The sequence below is a fragment of the Caretta caretta genome, chromosome 6 (genome assembly GCF_965140235.1).
Source record: "Caretta caretta isolate rCarCar2 chromosome 6, rCarCar1.hap1, whole genome shotgun sequence".
Classification (NCBI taxonomy): domain Eukaryota; kingdom Metazoa; phylum Chordata; order Testudines; family Cheloniidae; genus Caretta; species Caretta caretta.
This window is the reverse complement of record NC_134211.1, coordinates 25,674,198-25,697,053: the sequence shown is the minus strand read 5'-3', so window position 1 is coordinate 25,697,053 and position 22,856 is coordinate 25,674,198. Positions and strand designations below refer to the sequence as shown.

General features: G+C 41.7%; 1 protein-coding gene across 3 annotated transcripts in view; it reads right to left on the bottom strand.

Annotated features, from left to right (window-relative positions):
- Nucleotides 1–3,871: 3,871 nt before the first annotated feature.
- The window catches only part of KCNQ1 (potassium voltage-gated channel subfamily Q member 1), a 533,253-nt gene continuing 514,268 nt past the window's right edge, over nucleotides 3,872–22,856 (bottom strand). For all 3 annotated transcript variants that reach the window (XM_048852582.2, XM_075129328.1, XM_048852583.2), the window contains one exon: nucleotides 3,872–6,224. In XM_048852582.2, the coding sequence (XP_048708539.2) occupies nucleotides 6,024–6,224 (201 nt within the window). In that variant the 3' untranslated portion in view covers nucleotides 3,872–6,023. The remainder of the gene's footprint in view (nucleotides 6,225–22,856) is intronic.

Below are 22,856 nucleotides of genomic sequence, written 5' to 3'. Positions count from 1 at the left end.
CGTGCCGAGGTGCCGGTAGGCCTGTCCCTCTGCCAGGGGGATGATGGGCTCGCCCTGGATCTGGAACCCTGTCGTCTGCACCGAGTCCCTTTTGCTGCCGTCGATGTGGAGAGATGCGCACTTCTTTGCATTGAAGTGGAGTCCCATCCAATCGGCAGCTCGACTGGTGGCATCTAGCATATGTTGGAGGTTCTCTGGGTCCTCCGCGGTCAGGACCAGGTCATCCGCGTAAGCCAGGACACTCACCCTCTCACCATGGAGGTTGAGAAGCCATCTGCACCATTGGAGATCGCTCACAGCAACGGCTCCATGGCGAGGTTAAAGATGATGGGGCTGAGAGGACAGCCCTGTTTAACTCCTCTCCGGATCAGGATCTCGGCGGTCTCCCCTTCGACTGAGCGAATGGTGGTGCTGCATCCCTCGTACACCTCTCGGATCACACGGAGGAAGTTCTCTGGCATCCCAAACTCCTGGAGCGTGGCAAAGATGTGGTGGTGGGACATGGACCCAAAGGTGTCAGCCAGGTCGAGCCATGCTACAGTGCACTGCCTCCACGCCCTTCTAGCTGTTTCAATGGTGGTTTGGAGGACAAAGTTGTGTTCATAGCAGCCCTCGCAGGACATGAAGCCTTTCTGGGTGGAGCTGATGGCTCCCCTCTCACCGATCACTCTGTGATCCTCGACGCCAGGCAGCTGGCATAGAGCTTGTACATTGTGGAGCAGAGGGAGATGGGCCTCCAGTTGCTGGGGTCATCCTGCTCACCCTTCTTGTACACCAGTACCATCATGACCTTCTTCCAGGAGCTGGGAGTCCGGTAGAATTGTTTGCACTGGTTGAAGACTGTGGCGAGGACCAGGCAGCTGGGATCTCACTTTTTCAGGAGGCTATAGGGGATGCCGTCTTTCCCACAAGCTGTGTTTTTTGTTTTTGAGAGTCTGGCCATCATTTCCTTGGGCGTAAAGTCAGTTTCCAGGACACCTGCTTCGTTGACACGGGGCAGGGGGCGGAGGCACTCTGGGCGCTGCGCATCATTCTGGGCTGTGCGGTCGAATACATCCTTGAAGTAGCTGTAGAGACGCTCAGATGGGATCATGCAGTAGGGCGAGGGCCCGTCGAGGATCTCCCTCATGGCTTTGGAGAGGTTTGCCTGGTACAGCTTTTGGCTCAAAGCCTGCGTGGTCGGCCTGCCGTTTATCTCATGAGTCGGGATTCCCTTCAGGTGGGTGCTGGGGTGGGATCTCTGGTGGGATGCTGGCGTTGCTAGTGGTCGGAGAGCCGCGGTCCGGCTCGGGGGTTGCTGGGACACCGCTGGTCCTTCTATGAGTGGCTGCTGCCTGGGCGGTTGCTGCTGGAGCGTGAGATCTGCCGTAGGCAGCGTCCCGCAGAATGGACTCGGGGGCCATGCTGGACCGTCTGGCGATGAGGGCCCGGTGCTTTCCCGTGGCTGCGGGGCTGGTTCCTCCAGTAACGTCTGGAGCTCGCGGGGCAGTCTGAGGCTTGGCACTGGCTCCCCTTGCTGCTGGAGTTCGCAGGGCGGTCTGAGGTGTGGCTCAGGTGTGTTTTTTCAACTAATATCCATGGTCCTTTCAAAATCTGTCACTATTTGCTCAGAAACAAATAAATCACATTCAACAATAGTCATGTCAGATAGGGAAGATTATGTTGGAAATCTTCCCAATTAGAATCAGTCCTGAATTTTGGCCAGTTGAACACAAAGTGACAAAGAGGCTTTCTGAAAAGGGAAAGGTTGGGGCAGAGCCATGGCTGAGGTGAAGAACTCTTACACGACCTAAAAACCACGGGTAAATTTTCATTTGTATGCACCTCAAACACCTATAAATGAAATAGTGGTGGAACCCTCTGACATAACGCATTTGTATTCTGCTCAAGTGGTGCTATTTTCCCTGAATATGTAGAACCAATGTGGATAGTACAGGAATTTCCACACACTCACATTCTTCCTGCTTTGCCACTTACCTATCTGTTTCAGCTGGAGATCTGAGGCAGAGGTCTCAGTATCGGAGAGAGCACTCCAGAAGATTGTGGCCAGCTACTGAAGGCCATGCCCATCCTCCACTTGCGTTCTCCAACCATACCATGAATAACATTGGTGAAAGTACTCATCTGGTGAGTCCATTTTTGCCGTCAGGATGCTCACTTCCTTATTCCAAACCACAGCTAGAATAAGTTATGCATGGCAAGTGAAAAGTGGTTCCCATCCAGAATGTGTACAGCTGGCCAGTGGGCATAAAAATCACGTTTACTGTGGCTCTGAATTAAGAATAATGGGTGGATCGGGGCAACTGTAGTATACTTCAGTAAGAACTGCAGTGCCTATCTTTGGGATCACAAGTCCTGTAAATGTGCCCTTTTCAGGAACAACTTGTCACAATTTTGACCATCTTTACAAAAGGGGACTCTGACTGGCCAGAATGTGGCCCATTCCTGAGGAGGAAACTCATCTTGGACTTTGAAAAAGCATAAGGTCCTATACAAATTCTAAGCAATCTGAGTGTATTTTTTGTTATCCAGAGTAGTTTGTAATACTGATCTTGGGGACTTATCAGAAAATGTATGAACTATGGCAAATAAAGAAGTCACTTCAAGTTATCAAATCATTAATAAAAACAGTTCAGACGTCTCAATGATTATATGCAATTATATGATTAGAGTACTGCCTGTAATTTTCCTTATTATTACTAAAGATATCAACAAATTGTTTCATAAAAGTTCATCTGCTCCTGCTACTCCCTTTCAACATGAAGACAATTCTCCAAAATACTTGGTCTATACGAAGTTCAATGATGAGTTTGGGTCTTTGAACCTTTTTTTTTGGCCCAAGAACCAAGATAGATGGTTTAAATCATAAAGAGATCCAAATTATCCTGAACTGTCAGGCGACACTTTCCTGTCAGTTACAGCAGTGTAAATCCAAAGTAACTTCACTGAAAAGGAGTTGCTCTAGATTTACATTGGCATAACTGACAGCAAAATATGATCTCTTCTTTCTTGGGTGGTTCTTCTGAAGGAATAAAAAAAAAAATCAGATGTGGGGAAAATGGAGGAGAAATTGGACATGATCCTCTTTTACACTAATCCCCTTTACTTGCCTCCGGCCTTTAAGGCCTCTTTACAGTGGCAGAGCAATCTTTCAAGAATGACTAGGACCCTAAATGTCAATGGTTATTTGACCCCATGCTTCCTTTGGAAAAGATATCAGTCTTCCTCCTAGAAGGACACACTCTCCTGCAGAATGAAGAGTTAAGTCAGAAAGGATTTAGGAGCTGGTACCGTGTTTCTGAAAGGAATGACTGGATCCAGATCTGGAATAGCTAGTTGTAGACCTGAGAAATAACCACTGCAAGGTTTGAAATCTTTTAGGAAGAGTTTAGAACGGGATTTTGGTGAACGTGGTTTCTGAAATATATACATTCACACATCAGTGTGTAAAGTGATGGCTTTTAGATCCTTTGGCATGAAATGTGTTGTGTTCAATGTTATTAGTACTGAGGTTTACCTGCCAGAAAGAAAATGAAGATATGATCTTGGAAGGTTTGGGTGCTGGTGGCAGAGCTTCCTTGGTAGCAGCCCTGTGCCTCTGGAAATATGTGTAAGCACGAACCTGGTTGCTTTTAGAAAGAGCAACAGGACACGTCTCTTTGCCTGTGTCTTCTCAACGTATTAAATCCTGTTTTCACAGCTCTCTACTTAAGATGCAGGCAGAACAGGAGGATGGAGGTTGGTCACTCTTACTGAGATCTTGTGTTTCAAATAAGGCATGCACACACCATGGTGACGGACCCAGAAAAAATACCAGTCTTTCTGGAATGTACCAAGTCTGTGGAGTTCAGAACAAATCAAAGGCATAGCATCTCTGTCCTGTATTTTATTAGGAAATTAACAGTCAGATTAATAACCTGAAATTACACAGTGAACCTCATTAAAAAAACAAATTCAAAATCATCACAATTATTTTTGATTTCTATAAAACATAATGCCCAGAAATAGTCCCTGTTTACATCTGTAAATTTCTAAACCCTTAAAATGATCTACTGTATAGCAGCAAGACTGAATAATTTTAACAATCGGTATAAGGAGATACAGTATGCTTTGCTCTATAATCCAACTGAGATAAAACATATTAGAAGATGAAATGTTTAAAACAAAACCCAGACCTATTACCTATACTACCCTGTGAGCTCAATTCAATTGATATGCACAAGTATTTCATATTACTCATATGTTAAAGTGTGGTGAGGTTAACTATGTAATATTAAGTGGGGCATCAGTTTTGCAATACAGTCCAATTCCTTTCAAATGTACAGGACTAAATATTCAGATCTTTGATTTTTATATCTATTGCTACAACAGTAGAAGAGTTTGTGACCCATCTACCCTCCTCTTCATTTACCTGCAATAAACCTAGTCATTAATTTGGCCTAAATATTTGTTTTGTAATCACCATTTTTGGTCACTCTCTCAACCAGGGTGAACTTCATCCATATTTAGAGAGCCAATACAAGACTTGTGCACCATTTAAGTCCTACTGAAGCCTTCAAAGTGGATAGGCTTTGTGCTGGCTTTCTGTACGGGGTGAATTTCACTCTAAGTCACCTAAGTCCAAATCCTGCTCACCTCACTCATGTGAGTAGTCACAGTGGGCCAAATTCTGCTCTCATTAATACAAAAATAAATGTGGAGGAACTCCATTAACTTCAGTGGAGTTACTCCAGATTTACACTGGCATAAATGAGGGCAGAATTTGGCCCACTGACTTCAGCAGGGACTACTTGTATGAGTGTGACAAGCGGGATTTGGAGCCTGAATGACCAAGTCAATGTGAGTCTTTGGTTTTAATGGCCGTGGTCCCCTACATTATGGCCTAAGGCTTTGGGGGTGTTGAGTATTTCCTGTTGAGAGCTGAGTGATTTGAGTCCCTGATTCAGGAAAGCACTTAGGCATGTGCTTAAGTCTATCCCTAGTCAGGAAAAAACATGCTTAAGGATTTAATGTATGTGCTTACATGCTGTACCGACTAGAGATGCATTTCTGATTGGGGCCTTGGTTCCTATGGAAGCTGTGGATGCCCAATAACTGGTGGATTCAAGCACTTGACCAGCAAGATCCAGTTGCTTTAGACTTTTGCATGTATTTACTTGTAACATTTTTGGAAATAATGCTACAGAAATTAGATATAGAAAAATATAAAAGCAGTGAACACTCGTTTTTGAAAGATCTTTCTGGACAAGCACATTTAGATAGTTGTGTTAACATTTATATATAAACTCTTTGGCAGCAGTTTTCTAGAAAGCATAATTATTTTTTTTCATTGCAATATTTTATCCTTCTCCCATGAAAACTTCGTATCTTAAAAAATCTATAGCACTGTCCTCTATAAATAGTATTGTTTCAGATTAACCACTACTTCTTCCCTGAAGAAAAACAGATTAAAAACAAAATCTAGTTGTTATCTGGTAAGTGTTCATGTAACAGGAAAAAGAAAATAATTAACTGTGCGGTTTGTCATTCTCTAGAATGTCAGTGGTATGTTTATACAATAAAATCAACATGTTACCCCATTTTGCTTTAAAATCTAACTAGTAAAACTATATTGCTATCAGTAGATTCATAAACAGAATGCACACATTGCTATCTAAGTTCAAGTATTACTATTTTTCTTTAAAAGGAGCCACAAATTCCTTGCAATTTTGCCTGCCTTTTATATTGTTTTGGTCTTGCAGTGCCATGATAAATTGCACTCGACTGTTCTTGAACAAAATAAAAATGGAACTTAAGAGTGTACTGTGCTGTACAACACAGCACAGAGGCCTTGAGGTGTGTTAGGTTGATAAACCTTCATCTGATATGAGTGACTGTCATTGGAAGGAGTGTTTCGGAGGCTAGAAACATTGATTCAGTAGTCATGTGTGTTCCATGTGGCTGAGAAATTTAACTCTTTCCAGATTCACAACCTTCAGTTCCATTTAAAAAGGGGAAAAACAACCACCTGTATTTCTACCATATCAGGATATGTCGTCTTGGATTCTTCTTGGTATTGTCAGTTGTTCATAAGTGGGGAGGGTGTTGTTAGGGAGGAAGTGATCTGAGTTAACAGGGTTGCTTCTCTGAGATGATTCATTACTGCTTTGGCCAGCCTGCTGATTGGAAACCAGGTGATGCAGCATATCTGTAATGAGGTTCAATTTCTGGTCCATTTGCATTACCTACAAAAACAAAGCAAAACATTGTTCAGTGTCAGAATCTGAGAAAGTAATAAGAAGACATGGCATAAGTATGACATATGAAAAATAGCTTTTTCATAATTAGCACTGGCCCGACTCCCTCCTATTCATGTAAACTTCTGTTACTGAAAGAAAACCAAGATACTGAATCCATTCATTATGATAGGAGCATATCCAAGTGTTGGTTTGAGAGAGGCTTGTTAATATTCTAGCTAGGAATGTACAAGTGCTAGAGGAATCAGGTTCTTAAAGAGCAAGATCCACATGTCAAAAGGGAACTGGGAAGCAGAACTTAGTGCTGAAGAGCATAATTAAAAGTGTTTTTTTTAAAAAGAGCAAAAAGACAAACTTCTAAAATGTCTGTCTGTGCTAACTGCTTTAATATGCAAATTCCTGCTCTACTTGGAATTATCTTTTTGTCAGACACAACTTGTAACTGAAACTTGTATTGTGTTCTTTGGGCCAGATTCCCAATGGCATAACAACCCCTTGATGTGACCCCAGGCCACAAAATGCCAAGCAGTCCCCTGCCTGAGGGGAAATCCCTGCTGGTGCAAATGCATGGTAGCCAGGTCCTACGTCTGTGCCCACTCCCAGTCCAACTAAGTAGGTTTATTGGGATGGTAGAGAGGGGGGTGCACAGGGTGTTGTGGAACTCTGTTTTGACAAACCAATCCTCCATTGGCATTGGGTCCATTAAAGGCTCTTTGTCAATGGTGCATTTTAGAGCAGCCCCGTAGCTGCTCTAGTTTGCACTGGGGCCAGGGCTAGCCTCAGAATCAGGGAGAAATAACTAGCTCCCTACTGCCCCTTCCCGCCCCACCTCATAGCTCCACTGTACATAAATTTCTTCTACTTTTATTTCAAAAAATATTTAAAAAAGAAAATCTGCTGTTTCAAGAAATATAATGGCTGGCCCATGCCAGGTGACTTGGACTCGCAGGGCTCGGGCTAAGAGGCTGTTTATTTGTGATGTAGACATCTGGGCTCAAAGTGAAGCCCGGTCTCTAGGACTCTGCAAGGTGAAAGGATCCCTTAAACAGGAAGTCCCTTAAACAGCCCCTTATCCCAAGCCCCATGATTGCGAGTCAGCTGGCATGGGCTGGCCGCAGGTGTCTAATTGCAGTACAGACGTACCCTCACAGAGCTACAATTTGAGAGTCTGGTTTCCCCCTTTCTTCAGTGAGAAAGTAATCTGTAGCAACCCTTTACATGGATAAAATACTTTCCCCTCTGTTTCACATCAGCTGTGCTGGCTGTGCATTGAGGGGGCAGATTCAAAGCTACACCCACCCCCTGCCCACCTACATAAGCAGCAGAGTAATAGTCCTATAGAGGCTGCTGTTCTGCAACACAAGTAGCCTGCTTAGGGCAGCAAGAAACAAACCACAATATTGCCCTATTTGGATCCAGAGATCATAGCAGTCCTAAGATACTAAGAAGAGATACAATTATACACAAAAAGATGTAGCAGATTTTAGAAAAAGAAAAGAAAAAAATAACTTGATGAATGATGACAGAAAAATTATTGCTCAGAATATCTGCTGGAAAGTAGTGAAAGGTATTTAAACCAGCACACGGTGAAGCAATCTATGTATGTCTGGCTATCATCCAAGTAGCAAACAGGATGGTAAACGACAATAAGACTGAGTAAAACACCAATATACCTGGATAATTTCAAAAGACGCTACAATGTTTTTCCACTGTATAGAAAGTGCTGTTTTTAATCAAATGCTTTGTACAACGAGTGGGGAAGCAGATATAGAAAATTCAAAAATATGAGGTGCCAGGGATTTATACTTTGCAGCTGTTTTTGAAAACATTAGTCAATGCATCCTAGCTGGTACAGAAAACACTGGAAAGACTGGATGGAAATGGCAGTTGAAAGATGAGATCCTTAAAATGAAGAAGTTCAAGAACATATTATGAAAAACTTCTAGAAGGAAGCAGAGATGGAAAATGGTGGAGTTTTACTAAGCTTTGGTTTCAATCTATTAAACACTGGTACATTCCCTCAGAGAAAGGTGTATCTTCTCCGAAATGCATCCATTGTGGACGGTCCATTGAGGATGCTTCAGGGCATGATAGAAAGCACAGAGTTGGCGTGCATAATATCTCAATCCCGCATCCCCCACTGCCTGAATATCACTTGTAGGATATTTCTATCACTTTCCCTGGCCCATTTGATTAAACTTTGAAGAAGTCATCACCGAAAGCTACAGTCTAATAGCCGTCTTAAGATGCTAAGGGATAACTATTTCTATAAACAGAAATGTCATTTACTTAAGTATCCTAATTTCTGAGAACTGTGCACAGACTTCTCTCTCTCTCTTCTCCCCCATACTCCCTCTCCTCAAACAGGGATCTCAGCAGAGGAAACTCTGATCAAAAATGTACAGAACAGTATAGATTCATAGAATATCAGAGTTGGAAGGGACCTCAGGAGGTCATCTAGTCCAACCCCCTGCTCAAAGCAGGACCAATCCCCAGTTGTGCCCCAGAACCCTAAATGGCCCCCTCAAGGATTGAAATCACAACCCTGGGTTTAGCAGGCCAATGCTCAAATCACTGAGCTATCCCTCCCCCCTAAATTGATGGTGCTCTTGCAATGGTGAGCTATTCAGCACGACAGTGGATTGGACTGAGGTTCTTCAACAGCTGTGCATCCCAGGGATGAAGATATGGAAGAGTAAGTGAGATATGAATACCCTTGCTCGGAATCAATTCCTGGAGATAATTTTCTCTAAGGAACCAAGGTTAGCTGCTGCAGCTGTGCAGTGCAGGAGGCCCACAGAAGCAGAAGAAAGGCTAATTATTATTGAGCTGAGTCATATGAGACTAAAAATAAAGTCCTTACTCCATGCCCCTGCTTATCTGTGTAAGCCTTTAGAACCACAGGACAGAGTTTGTAAAATGAGGTGGGGCTAGTTGGTTTTATTTATCGGCCTTTAATCTGTTCTATTTTTAAATAAAGAAAAACTTTTCCTAAGTGAATTTAGTGCCCGTGAAGGGCTTGATCCAAAGCCCATTGAAGTCAATGGAAGTCTTTGGAAGTCATAACTTTCCACTGACTTCAGTGGGCTTTGGATCAGACTCATAAACAGCTGGGTTGACCGCTCCAGAGGCTAACCCCTTCCTTCAGATATTGCAGGGAAGGGGAGATTTAAGTTTCCCTGTGCTGCTTCACTCATGTGGCTCATCCCTGTCAACCTTTACCCTCTGTTGAGTCTGCCAATGGGTGTCTTCCATGAGGAACTTGGCTAAGACCAACAATATATTTCATGAAAGCTAAAGAACACCCATCAGAAGGTGAAAGTTTTGTGTTGCCACTAGCCTTTGATGTATTGGAACCAGCGGCCCTGTGGCGAAAGACTCACATGCGAGCTTTCCTCAGTCTTCCTGTTTTCATCCAAATATTAATCCATAATGTATCTCTGCAAACTACTATTCATTTGCTTCCGTCAAAGAGAATTGCACTAGTTACAAAACTATTACAGTGAAGTAGTAGGAATAGTGCCTTACTTATGAAACTGGATTTCAATACATTTAACATATCTTGTATAGAAATGTAAGATTTCCCCTTGAACCATACTTTCAAACACATTTACTTGATTAGAAATTAACTATGGTGCCAAAAAGTGTAATAAAACCAAAGCAAACAGAAAAACTGCTGATGTTAGTGTAATCTCAACTCCTCTGGACAACTCTGATCCTTTTACTTAAAACAGCAAACTGTGCTCGTAAAACTGAAAAATAACTCACACTGATTTTGTTTCTTTTATGTAAACACCAAAGAAAGTGCTATTGGCAGGCTTGAGTTTTATAGAAAAAGAATATGCAAAGTGTATGTGATCAGATGCTCTATATGCAACTCATTTTCACTGTTTGTATGTTTGCATGCTGGGAGCAGGCAAGCAGTGGTTTGAAATCTTTTTTTGGAAATTACACACTGACATTAATCTGAAGTCACACACAGGAGTTTCTATGGATGAAAGCCGCATTCCCTCCCACAAGAATAAATGCCCTCTCCTTAAAAAAGATTCATAAATTGACTTCAATCAAGTTAAGCAGATTTATACCATTTTAGGATCTAGCTCATAGAAACAAATCTAAATCTTCATGAAGATACATTACACTGAAATCGTACAATAATAGCTTTGCTCAAAGACTGATGGTTCAGAGAGCAAATCTGGGATCACTCATCATGAGCAAATGTTACAACTATATTTACTCTCTCACTCTGAAGAAGTTATAGGGGTGTGTGATTCACCATGTATCACAAGTACTCTTCACTATGAACCACAAGGTACTCTTATGGCATGTTTTCAGAAAAAGCTGTTTAGTTCTACATAGTCAGAAATAAAATGACATGCCACCTTTCAAAAAGGTACCAAAAAGCATTCCAGGAGGTGTTAGTGAACAAGACAGAAATTATTCTTGTTGGGGGGGGGGGGGGGAGTCAAGAGTAATTTGTTTTAAAATTCAATAGTCCTTTATACTCTTTGCATTTTAAAGATTCTGTAATTTTAAGCATCCATGACAAACTTACAGTCAAATTCAGAAAATGAATTATAACAATTAAGCAGATAATAGTCTAGCGTGAAAGCCTCACTCCCACTCTGGCTCCTTGACACCAGGTAAAAAGGTCGCAGTGACAAAAAGGAGGCTGTAATAGCCCCGGTTGCAGCCGGATGAGGATTCCCTGATGCAGCCACCATGGAAGGCTGCCTTCTGAGGACCCAGCTGCAAACCCTGATGTAGGGAATGAGCTGGGGGAGTGGCTGGGGCAGGAGAAATGTGTGGGGGAGCAGTGCTGTCAGCTGTGGAGAGTTAGGGCAGTGCTGTGGCTCACAGGGATAACTTAGACAGCCCCCCAGGTTTCCTATATTATGCTAAGGGTCCTGGAACAGCTCAGGATCGGGAGGGTGAAAATGAATGAAAGCGGCTTTAGCTCCTCCTACCCTTTGCTCTGAGTTCTGTCTCTCTTAGAGGCAGAGCTTAGAATCACCCCTCGAGTTTTTATTTAAAGCAATTACTTTAGCAAAAAATTAAACAGATCTTCCTCTGTAGGAGTTAGGACAAAAATGCTGGGGCATAATTATTTGTGTTCTTAACACAGTTGAATGATGCAACAGACACCTTGGATTGACACAGCAGAAATGTTCAGCACACACAGTATCTGCATAATGCTATTCAGTTAAATCTAGTGACTGCATTTGTGCTTAGAACAGGAACACAGGAAAAGTGTAAACAGACACACAGTAGTAGCAGAATGTAGGCTACACATTGCTAAATGAACACTTGGATCTTAATACCAAATATCCGATGGTTTCTAAAGACCAGTGTCCTGATTCTGCAACCCTTACTTATTTTGAGTAGTAATTATTTTGTGAGAATAGTCACTGAGGGCTTATCTACACCACGCAGTTTTTAGAGACAAGGCTGTGTCGACACAGCCTTGTCGCTAAAAGTCAGGGAGTGTAAACGCTCTTTTTTGGTACTTTGTTGGCACTTTTGCCAACAAAATACTTCCAGCCCCGTGAGCGGCGTTAGCTTTGTTGGTAGGAGAGCGCTTCTGCCGACAAAGCTGCGTTCACAAGTGTGTCGGCAAAACTTTTGTCTTTCGCGGGGGCGGGGGGGAGCTTTTTAAAGTACCCATGAAAGATAAAAGTTTTGTCTACAACTTCGCAGTGTAGACAAGCCCTGAGTTTAATGGGACTATAGATTACCCATGTAAGTACTAGTCAATGTGTTTAAGGGTTCTGGAAGAGGTCGGTAGGTCTTATACTCCCTTATGGCTTCCTATTGAAAAGTAGCTCACTGTTCTTTATTGTGCTGTATCTCACAGCCATGATTTACTCCTAATTCTTTGGTCCTCTGAAGAGAAACTCCACCTTTTAGTTGCTCCTTGTGCTGTGTCACTGCAGAATCCTCTCTCCATTCTTCACTCAATACCAAATTCTGGAATAATCCAACATTTTCTCTGACAAAATCAAACTTTTCTGTTCACTTTGGGAATCACGCAATCATATTCAGATGGGCAAGATTCTCAATTGAAGGGAAGATCGCAACAGCAAGACTCACAGGATTCCTTAAATTAGTTTATGCAAGCACATGTGGAAAGGATCCTGCATCAAACTGTAAAGCTTTCTATACTGCCCGTGGAAAAGGAATGGTATATCTGGAGCTAAACTTCCTTTTGCAAGCCATTGTTCTAACTGGCTAAATTATTTTGTGGTATCAGATGTCTAGTCTGTTACATATTTTATGTAGGTTTCTTGATAATACATGGAGAAGTTCCAGAGACCCAGTTCTCTAGTTCCTTTCTTATCTATTTCGCCGTTTGTAGTATCTGAGCACATAAAGAAGCTTGTGTTTAATTCTGCATTTGCTCCCATCCAAATGACAATGGAAACTTGGGTTTCCAGTACAGTTTTTTGGTTATATCAAGGGTAGGAAATGGAAAAGGAATAGAAATCTTGGTAGCACATTAATTTCATTCCTTCTATTCTACCTGTGGCAACTAGTGGTAGAAATCTGATTTGTTTAATGGTTTCAGTATTATTATAGAGGTTCTTATTGATCAGTTGTGGTTCCAAGACATCAGAAACCTTCTTTATTCCAGTTACAGGACTCAAGATTCCGGAGAATTGGTGCCCTCTTATCAGAGCTCCTGATTTAGATTTGTTTACTTTGTAGTCAGAGATTAGGTTGAATGCTTGCAGTAGGCTAACGCCAGTCACTGAGGCATTTATAGGAGAATATCATCTGCATGAAGAGAGATTTTCTTCTCCAGACCATCTATACTTTCCCCTGAGAGGAGCTGTCCAAAGAAGGGTGGTCTGTGTGGGGTGGGTGGGGGACCGGGGAAGTCAGACCAAAGCGGAAACCCTCTCCCTTGATACACAAATCCTGGCCTTAGAAAAAGAAACACCTGAACATTTGAGCAAAAATTAGGAAGTTTTATGTGCTTTACGTAACATGTTTCTTTGCTAGTCAATAAAAATAATAGTCACCATAGCAACTGCCACATAAAAATGCTACCTTCGAAAAAGAAAGCACCGTCAGAAATAAAGACACTTGCTACATACCATGTTGTATTTTATAAAACTCACAAGGCCTAAAGAAAAGGAGTACTTGTGGCACCTTAGAGACTAACCAATTTATTTGAGCATGAGCTTTCGTGAGCTACAGCTCACTTCATCGGATGCATACTGTGGAAACTGCAGAAGACATTATATACACAGAGACCATGAAACAATACCTCCTCCCACCCCACTCTCCTGCTGGTAATAGCTTATCTAAAGTGATCACTCTCCTTACAATGTGTATGATAATCAAGTTGGGCCATTTCCAGCACAAATCCAGGTTTTCTCACCCTCCGAAACCCCCCCCCCCCCAACTCACTCTCCTGCTGGTAATAGCCCATCCAAAGTGACCACTCTCTTTAAAATGTGTATGATAATCAAGGTGGGCCATTTCTAGCACAAATCCAGGTTTTCTCACCCCCCCACCCCCCTCCAAAAACCACACACAAAAACTCACTTTCCTGCTGGTAATAGCTTATCCAAAGCGACCACTCTCCCTACAATGTGCATGATAATCAAGGTGGGCCATTTCCAGCACAAATCCAGGTTTTCTCACCCCCCCCACCCCCATACACACACAAACTCACTCTCCTGCTGGTAATAGCTCATCCAAAGTGACCACTCTCCTTACAATGTGCATGATAATCACGGTGGGCCATTTCCAGCATAAATCCAAGTTTAACCAGAACGGTGGGTGGGGTAGAAAAAAACAAGGGGAAATCAGGTAGCCTATTTCCCCTTGTTTTTTTCTACCCCCCCCCCCCCCCCCCCGACGTTCTGGTTAAACTTGGATTTATGCTGGAAATGGCCCACCTTGATTATCATGCACATTGTAAGGAGAGTGGTCAGTTTGGATGAGCTATTGCCAGCAGGAGAGTGAGTTTGTGTGTGGGGGGGGGGTGAGAAAACCTGTATTTGACTGGAAATGGCCCACCTTGATTATCATGCACATTGTAGGGAGAGTGGTCACTTTGGATGGGCTATTACCAGCAGGAGAGTGAGTTTGTGTGGGGGGGAGGGCGGAGGGTGAGAAAACCTGGATTTGTGCTGGAAATGGCCCAACTTGATGATCACTTTAGATAAGCTATTACCAGCAGGAGAGTGGGGTGGGAGGAGGTATTGTTTCATGGTCTCTGTGTATATAATGTCTTCTGCAGTTTCCACAGTATGCATCCGATGAAGTGAGCTGTAGCTCACGAAAGCTCATGCTCAAATAAATTGGTTAGTCTCTAAGGTGCCACAAGTACTCCTTTTCTTTTTGTGAATACAGACTAATACGGCTGTTACTCTAAGGCCTAAAGGTAACCCTCCTGCACAAAGCTATCAGTGTCAATCTCTCCCTCACTTTGAGGATACTAACAGTTTTGTCAGTAAAGGGAGACTGGTGTTGCTCCAGTCTCGCTCCACAATTTTATAGCTCTAAAATAGGAACGCCTGAATGCAGGTTTTTTTTTTTATTAGTAACTGTTAAATCACTGCTACCAAGTCTCCATTAATCAGTGCATGACAACGTGTGTTTTTAAGTGTGCAATGGTGACTGTGGAGTGGAAAGAAACTTCCAACTCACCAGGTGTGGATCAGAGCTCAAACACAACTTGGATTACAGTGAGGTATTTTCTGTACATATAAGCCAAGCATTGGCTCTGGTTCCTAGGGACTTATCTGGATAACAGGCTGAACTGCCGAGCTGTTAAAAAGGACTTGACTTGATACTATAAATTCCTCACGCACTCTAAGGAAATTAAGTTTTGTCACATACTTTTCTTAACTTTGGCACAAAGTTAACAAATTGATAAACCAGTTTCTGAAAACCAACACCCGATTTTCTTGGATGGTACCACACACTATATCCAACACCAACATCTGGCCATTTGATCAATGGCTGTAGGGCTCTTAGCATTTTAAAATAATGTTTTCTTGACCACTGTTCAGCTTCTCCAGTAAAATCTTTAAGGCGCCTGATATTCAAGCTACGGGTAAAGAGCAAATAGGGTAATATTTTAAAATGAGATGTTTAGCTTTATTAAAATTGAGGGAGGAGTAGGAAAAAGGAAATCTTAGTAAGATGGGTTTTAGTCATAAGAAAGGCTACTGAAAAATAAGAGTCACTGATTGTGATCTCACTTACTAAAGCGTAAATATATCTAAGGTACTTTACATGGTCCCCATCACCACAGTACTGGAGTGCTTCACAATCTTTAATGTGTTTATCCTCAACTCTTCTGTGAGGTAGGTAAGCACTGTCCTCTCCATTTTACACATGGGAAACTGAGGCACAGAGAGACTAAGTAAAAAGTTGCCCACAGTCACACAGGAAGTCTGTGGCAAAGCAGGGTCTTGAACCAAGGTCTCCCAGGGGTCCCCCAACCTAGGCTTATGCCCTAACCACAATTCCTACTCTCCCAAATGCTGAACTGAATGAAACCAATGGAGTTAGCCCTGTGTTTAACACTGATATGATCTCTTACACTTACATTTCTTTACTAAATAAAAATGCCTCATAGCTTTGACCTTGCAGGTTTTATGTGAACTAAAATTACAACTGCTTGAGGCCTTTATTCAGAAACCCCAAGGGAAAAACAAACTCCACAAGTTTATGCTAAATAATCCAATTCTTATTTGTTACATAGTAGTAATTCAGCACAGTTTATTTAACATGGACAGATTTGTGCAATATTTTTGGGAGAGGATAGAGAGCTATTTTAATGCTATTTTTCAGAGAGCCATATGAGATTCCTCTTTAATTCAGCTACGTGACAAATAATAAAAGACTTGCTCTGACAAATTAAACACACAAAATCACTTTGAAAAAAAAATTAAACGCTGCACCCTCAGAATCTGTGACTTGCATGGAAACCAGCACTGAACATGTGTAGCATGTTTGAATGACTGCACCTTTTAAACACTGATCTCTGCAATTTCCAGGAGGTAAATAACTCATCAGGAAAGCTAGAGGAATGACATGTGCTCTTCCCCATGATGCACAATCAGATAAAACACTTTATATAGTACGAGAATAAGGAATATTGTACAATGGAATAGAAGTCCTTCATAGACTATCTTTGATCTTTTCTGGCCACCCACACAAATTCATCTACACTCCTTTATGTGTGCATGTTTCTGACAATGGTTGGAATGGCAAGCACAACATGTAACTGTTAAAAGAGACTGTGATGCTGTACTACACATTCTTTATGGAAATATGCTTATGATATAGATATGGCATAACAGATATAGTTTATGCAAGATGTGTCATGTAAGGTATCATTGGAAAGGTTATGATTTACTGAATATGATTATCCAATCTGTATGCTTGTATCATTTCTGTATCTGACGTTAGGAATATTGACCATGTAGCTGTATTTCAGATGTGTTACTTTGGGTGACACCCACAACTAGCCCTTCAGGTACAACAATGAAAAGCTAGACAGGGCTGATGGCCCATCAGCAAAGACAATGGACTGTGAAAGAGTTTAGTCTTCCTGTGGACGCTCCACACAGCCCACGAGTAATGGCTGCTATGACCCTGCAGAGACATGTGACTGAGCCACCTAGTACTAGACCCCTCCACCTTGCCCACCACCCCCATGTTGGAATGCCAGTGTTTTTCCACTGGCAGACAAAGGGTTCCCGCCATACACAAAAGCTATAAAAGGCAGGGGATGGACATCATCATGGTTCTCCTCTGCCTCCCCGCCCAAAGAGACACGGGGAGACACCTGGAAGCAAGAACTGAACTGGGGGGAGAAGAGTTGAGCCCAGGCTGGAAGGATGTCTAGCCTGTGAGTAATAATACCTGAAGTTTCAAGCTGCAGGCCAGTGCAGCTGGCTTTCAAGACTCTCTGTAAGCTGCCTGTGACAATATTTAGGATGAGAAATTGCTATTTGTAGCCAATTTCTTTCGTGAATCAAGCTTAGTTTGTGTGTTTTGTTTTATTTGCTTAGTAATCTGCTTGTATCCCTTTGACCACTTAAAATCTGCCTTTCATAGTTAATAAAATTTGTTTTGTTTATTATTAAACCCAGTTTGTGCAACTTATAACTGGAGGGGACAAGAAGGTGTGCATATTTCTCTTCACACTGAGGAAGAGGGCAAATTTTTATGAGCTTGTGCTGTGCAGATTTTTCTATACAGCGCAATACAATATACGTTTGGGTTTATCTCCCAAAAGTGGTGTGCATGCGAGTACAGGGTGAATCCTCTCACACAGAGCTGACTTCAGTCTGTGTCTGCAGCTGGGTGTGGCCCTACCTGTGTGTGCGTGCTGCAAGAGATCCTAATTCAGAAAAACAGGAAGAGGGAATCCAGGCTGGTGGAGCAGGAGAGGCTCAGTAAAACCCCATCAGGTTTTTAGTACATCAGTACATCAGGTATCATCAGGGTGGGTCCAACTGTCACAGAGATCTGCGAAGAAATCTGTCTTTTCGTATGTGTGTTTGTGGCTTCTTGATCATGTAGAAAAAAGGCCCCAAAGCCTGGATGACTCAAACTGGCAGGGCTATGGCATGACATATACAGAAGAGGAAAACGTGGTTAACTGAGATGGGATGTGATTTTTAATAAGGTTTAGTTTTATGTTTGGCTTTGTTAAGGATGTTATGTTTGTTAAGGATCTAAAAAATCTCTGTCTTTTGTTAATGACTGAGCAGTTCACATGTCTAGGTCATTTAAGAAGGGTTCCAACAAAACCAGGGAACAACTAATAGTCCGTAGAAACTTTTTTTTTCCTTTAAAGAAGATTCCTTTAAAACCTTCTTCATATGTTGTAAAAAAATAAAAATAAAAATTAGGGTTGTCAAGCGATTAAAAAAATTAATCTCGATTAATCGCACTGTTAAACAATAGAATGCCATTTATTTTAAATATTTTTGGATGTTTACTACATTTTCACATATATTCATTTCAATTACAACACAGAATACAAAGTGTGCAGTGCTCTCTTTATATTTATTTTTGATTACAAATATTTGCACTGTAAAAACCAAAAAAAAAAAGTATTCTTCAATTCACCTCTGTAGTGCAATCCACTGTAGTGCAATCTCTTCACCATGAAAGTTGAACTTACAAATGTAGAATTATGTACAAAAAAACCCAGAAATCAAAAATAAAACAATGTGAAACTTTAGCGTCTACAAGCCCATTCAGTCTGACTTCTTGATCAGCCATTCACTCCAACAAACAAGGTTGGTTACAATTTGGAGGAGATAATGCTGCCTGTTTCTTGTTTACAATGTCATCTGAAAGTGAGAACAGGCGTTCACATGGCACTGTTGTAGCTGGCGTTGCAAGATATTTACATGCCAGATGCACTAAAGATTCATATGTCCCCTTCATGCTTCAACCACCATTCCAGAGGACATGCTTCCATGCTGATGATGCGTTCTACTTGATAACGATCCAAAGTGGTGCGGACTGACCATGTTCATTTTCGTCATCTGAGTCAGACGCCACCAGCAAAAGGATGATTTTCTTTTTTGGTGGTTTGGGTTCTGTAGTTTCCACATCAGAGTGTTGCTCTTTTAAGACTTCTAAAAGTCCACATCTCATCCCTTTCAGATTTTGGACGGAACTTCAGATTCTTAAACCCTGGGTTGAGTACTGTAGCTATTTTTAGAAATCTCACATCGGTACCTTCTTTGCATTTTGTCAAAGTGTTCTGAAAATGAACATGCACTGGGTCATCATCTGAGTCTGCTATAACATGAAATATATGTAGAATGCGGGTAAAACAGATCAGGAGACATACTATTCTCCCCCCAAGGAGTACAGTCACAAAATTAATTGATGCATTATTTTTTTAACGAGCATCATCAGCATGGAAGCATGTCCTCTGGAATGGTGGCCGAAGCATGAACGGGCATATCTGGCACGTAAATACCTTGCAACGCCGGCTACAAAAGTGCCATGTGAATGTCACTTCTCACTTTCAGGTGATGTAAATAAGAAGCAGGCAGCAGTATCTCCTGTCAATGTAAACAAACTTGTTTGACTTAGTGATTGGCAGAATAAGAGGTGGGACTGAGTGGTCTTGTAGGCGCTAAAGTTTTACACTGTTTTGTTTTTGAGTGCAGTTATGTAACCAAAAAAAAATCTGCATTTGCAAGTTACACTTTCATGATAAAGAGATTGCACTTCAGTACTTATATGAGGTGAATTGAAAAATACTATTTCTTTTGTTTATCATTTTTACAGTGCAAATATTTGTAATAAAAAATAATAATATAAAGTGACCATTGTGCACTTTGTATTGTAATTGAAATCAACATCCAAAAATATTTAATAAATTTCAATTCATATTCTATTGTTATAAGTGCAATGAATTGCAAATAATTTTTTAAATCACGATTAATTTTTTGAGTTAATCGTGTGAGTTAACTGCGATGAATTAACAGCCCTAATAAAAATTTTAAAAGGTACAAACACACAATTTGCAGGTTGCTTTTATAAGAGTCTCTGAAAATATGACACAATGAAAATGATTTAACATATTGCAGCATCTTAATCATCTTTAAATTGAACTGATTCTAAGAGGAACCTGATGTGCTTTAGGAATTATTGCTCCCACCTATAGCTATTGCAAATGTGCAGAACCATTTTCAGACTAAAGTGATTTTATGCCCTAAAATGGTCCATAATTTCAAATCCATCCAACATCAGTGGGCTGATTTTTAAAGCTGAGCCCCTCACGCATTTATTTCTCAAGCATAGCCTCACAGACAGAACCACTTTGGTAGCCCAAGAAGATGGCAGTTTGCTTTTCCTCCCCAATTCCTATCAAGGGGGTGGGGGGTGGATTCACTCACGCAAATAGGAAGGGTACCCAAATGGGGCCAGCACTAAGAACTCCCTCTTGGCTACTGGTGGATCACATGTAGCCTCTCCATTGCATGCAAAGGGCTATTAAAGCTTCCTGCCCTAATAAAAGCAGAGGATTCAAAAGCTAGCACACAGCGCTCAGTATGAGGAATGGGGCTCTTTCACCACACAAGGGGTCCTCTTGGTCCAGAGAATCAGAAGAAGAAGGGGCTATCCTGTGCCAGAGATCTGTTCTCACAGTCACAGGGACAGGAGAGGTAAAAGAAAGTGGTGTCCTGGCTCAGAAGAAACCCCCAATCAAAATGCCATCACAGCAGCAGAAGCCATCTGGGCTCCAAAAGTACCTTCTATCCAACTGAGAGCAAGCAAGATCAGAAGGTCTCCTGGTGTAAAGATCCCCCTTCTAATGAGCAGGTCAGTGGGACATTACTGGGGAAAGAGGGACAGTCATGGGAGGGTGAAATACATTTGGGACTGGGATTGCTAGAGTGAAAGTGATCTTGGGGGCGTTTTTATCATGGATAGGAAGGGACTCAGGAGGCCAAAGGGATAAAAAGGATGAGAAGTGGATGAATGTAGGGAGACCCAAAGGACCAAAAGGCGGATATAAGAATGAGGACTGGGAGGTAAATGGAAGGAGGAGATGGGCATGATGGGGATCTGAGTACCAAGTGATATCAGTAAGCAGGAGAGGGATGGGAGAAACTCAGGAAAGAGAGAAGTGGTGGGGGAAAGAGAGCTGGAGGATTGGTGAGGACATTAAAGTTCTCCTTGGAATGAAAGAGACATGGGGAAGAATAAGGAATAGTGACAGGATAGCCAGGGTGGGAGAAAGAACAGAAATAATAAAAATGGGGAAAGAAAGCAGGTAGAAAAGTGAGAAGAAAAAAAAAACCAGAATGGAGAAAAGGGAAAATAAGAAAAACAGAGGACAGAAGGAGAAAAAGAAGGGAATTAAGGAATGGGAAATGGAAAGAAAAAGCAAGACTAAAATCAGTAGTAGGGTTAATAGGTTCCTATGTATCTGATGTATCCCTTCTGCAGAGATGAGGACTGCTGAGCATGCTGTGGCAATAAAAGGGCACAGCTCTGCACTGGGGAGGAGACAGGCATAGGTTGAACTGGCATAGGTTGGGGATCCTGATGAAAAACGGGTGGGAGAACCAGGAGACCTCAGGGACTGTGAAGACAATGCATCACCATGCACCAATGTAGGGCCCTGGCATAGAGATGCAAATATTGCAACCTTGCCTCACAGCACAATTCGGTAAAGCAGGTTGGAAAAATGGGCATTTCCTCACCTATTCCCCAAAAATTTCAAAGAAAGCTAACAAAAATGTGTTTTTGCTGACATTTAAATTTCAACTTTGTTGAAAAAGCTGGAAGTTGTCTGGTTTTGACAAAAAGTTGAAATTCCAATTTTTTGTGAAAACATTTGGCTTATCAAAAACCCAATTTTCTGTTGAAAAACAATTTAGATAGAATTTTTTGACTATCCCTAAACTGGAGTTTGGGGGAGGGAATCCCTCTGACACCAGCCGATAACTGGTCTCACAGCCCCAAACAAATGCCCAAATGCTTACAAAGTTAATGGGCAATCAGAGGGTTACAACCATGCAATTAAAATTTGTGATTGAGTTTTGTTGTAGATAAATCAGACATGACTTAAAATACATGGAAATTCTCAGGCTAGGACACTGTCCCAAATCTGCAGTCTTTGGACTGAGCACAAGCCTCAAGATGCAGCCTACTCTACAGAGAAATTAAAAAAATCTCTGACCTTTGTAAACCCTTTCTTCTGACACACGTCATAACCAGAAGATTGAAAACAGATAGACTGTAGATAGAAAGTAGAGCTAGGATTTAAAGTGCTGCTTTTCTTGTTCATAAAGTTAGGGAATGTTAAAAGTATGGGATATTTAGTGGAACTTGTTCTTCTAAATTACTTAGATACTTTTGAAAACCCCACCTTTTGTCTACAGAGATATAGCAATTGTCATGCTGAAACAGACCAATGGTTCACTGAATGTAGTGTCCTGTTTCCAACAGTAGCCTTTATCAGATCCTACCAAGGAAGATAAAATTCCCCTCCACTGCCAATAGAAAATCTAGGATTTTTCTGTAATTTACTGTGACAGAATGTACCCCTGTATTCACACCCTACACACTATTGTAATAATCTTTGTACAAAGTATACCTTGTAAGGTATCATCTGAAAGCTCATAATTTGCTGATCGGTATCATCCTGATATGTATGTGAAGTTAAAAGATGGTGGTATGGTGGTGTTAACACATATTCCAAACTGAGATTAGCAGACAGGTCTGGCTCAAACAAAGGAATGTGTGCTCTGCTTAATTTGCATTTAAGCAGTAAACGGAGTCATTAAGCAGGAAGGGAAACAAAGGAAGCTCAAACAGGTGAGGAAAAAGTAGCAGGGAACATCCTTTCACATAGATTCTGTCTCCTGAATCTCAGCTGCAAATGTTTTTCAAAAAGGGCACTGACTCTATAAAAAGGAGGGACAAATACCCCAAAGCACCCCCGCCCCCAGCCCATCGCACTGATGGCACCTGAAGTGACAAAGGAAGCAATGATTGGGTACTGGGGGAAGGGGTCCGGACCTAAAAAGTTTGGTCAGTAAAATATGAAGGAATAGTCTCTCCTTGACCAATCACATCTTCCCTTCCAAATGTGGACCTTACCTTTAA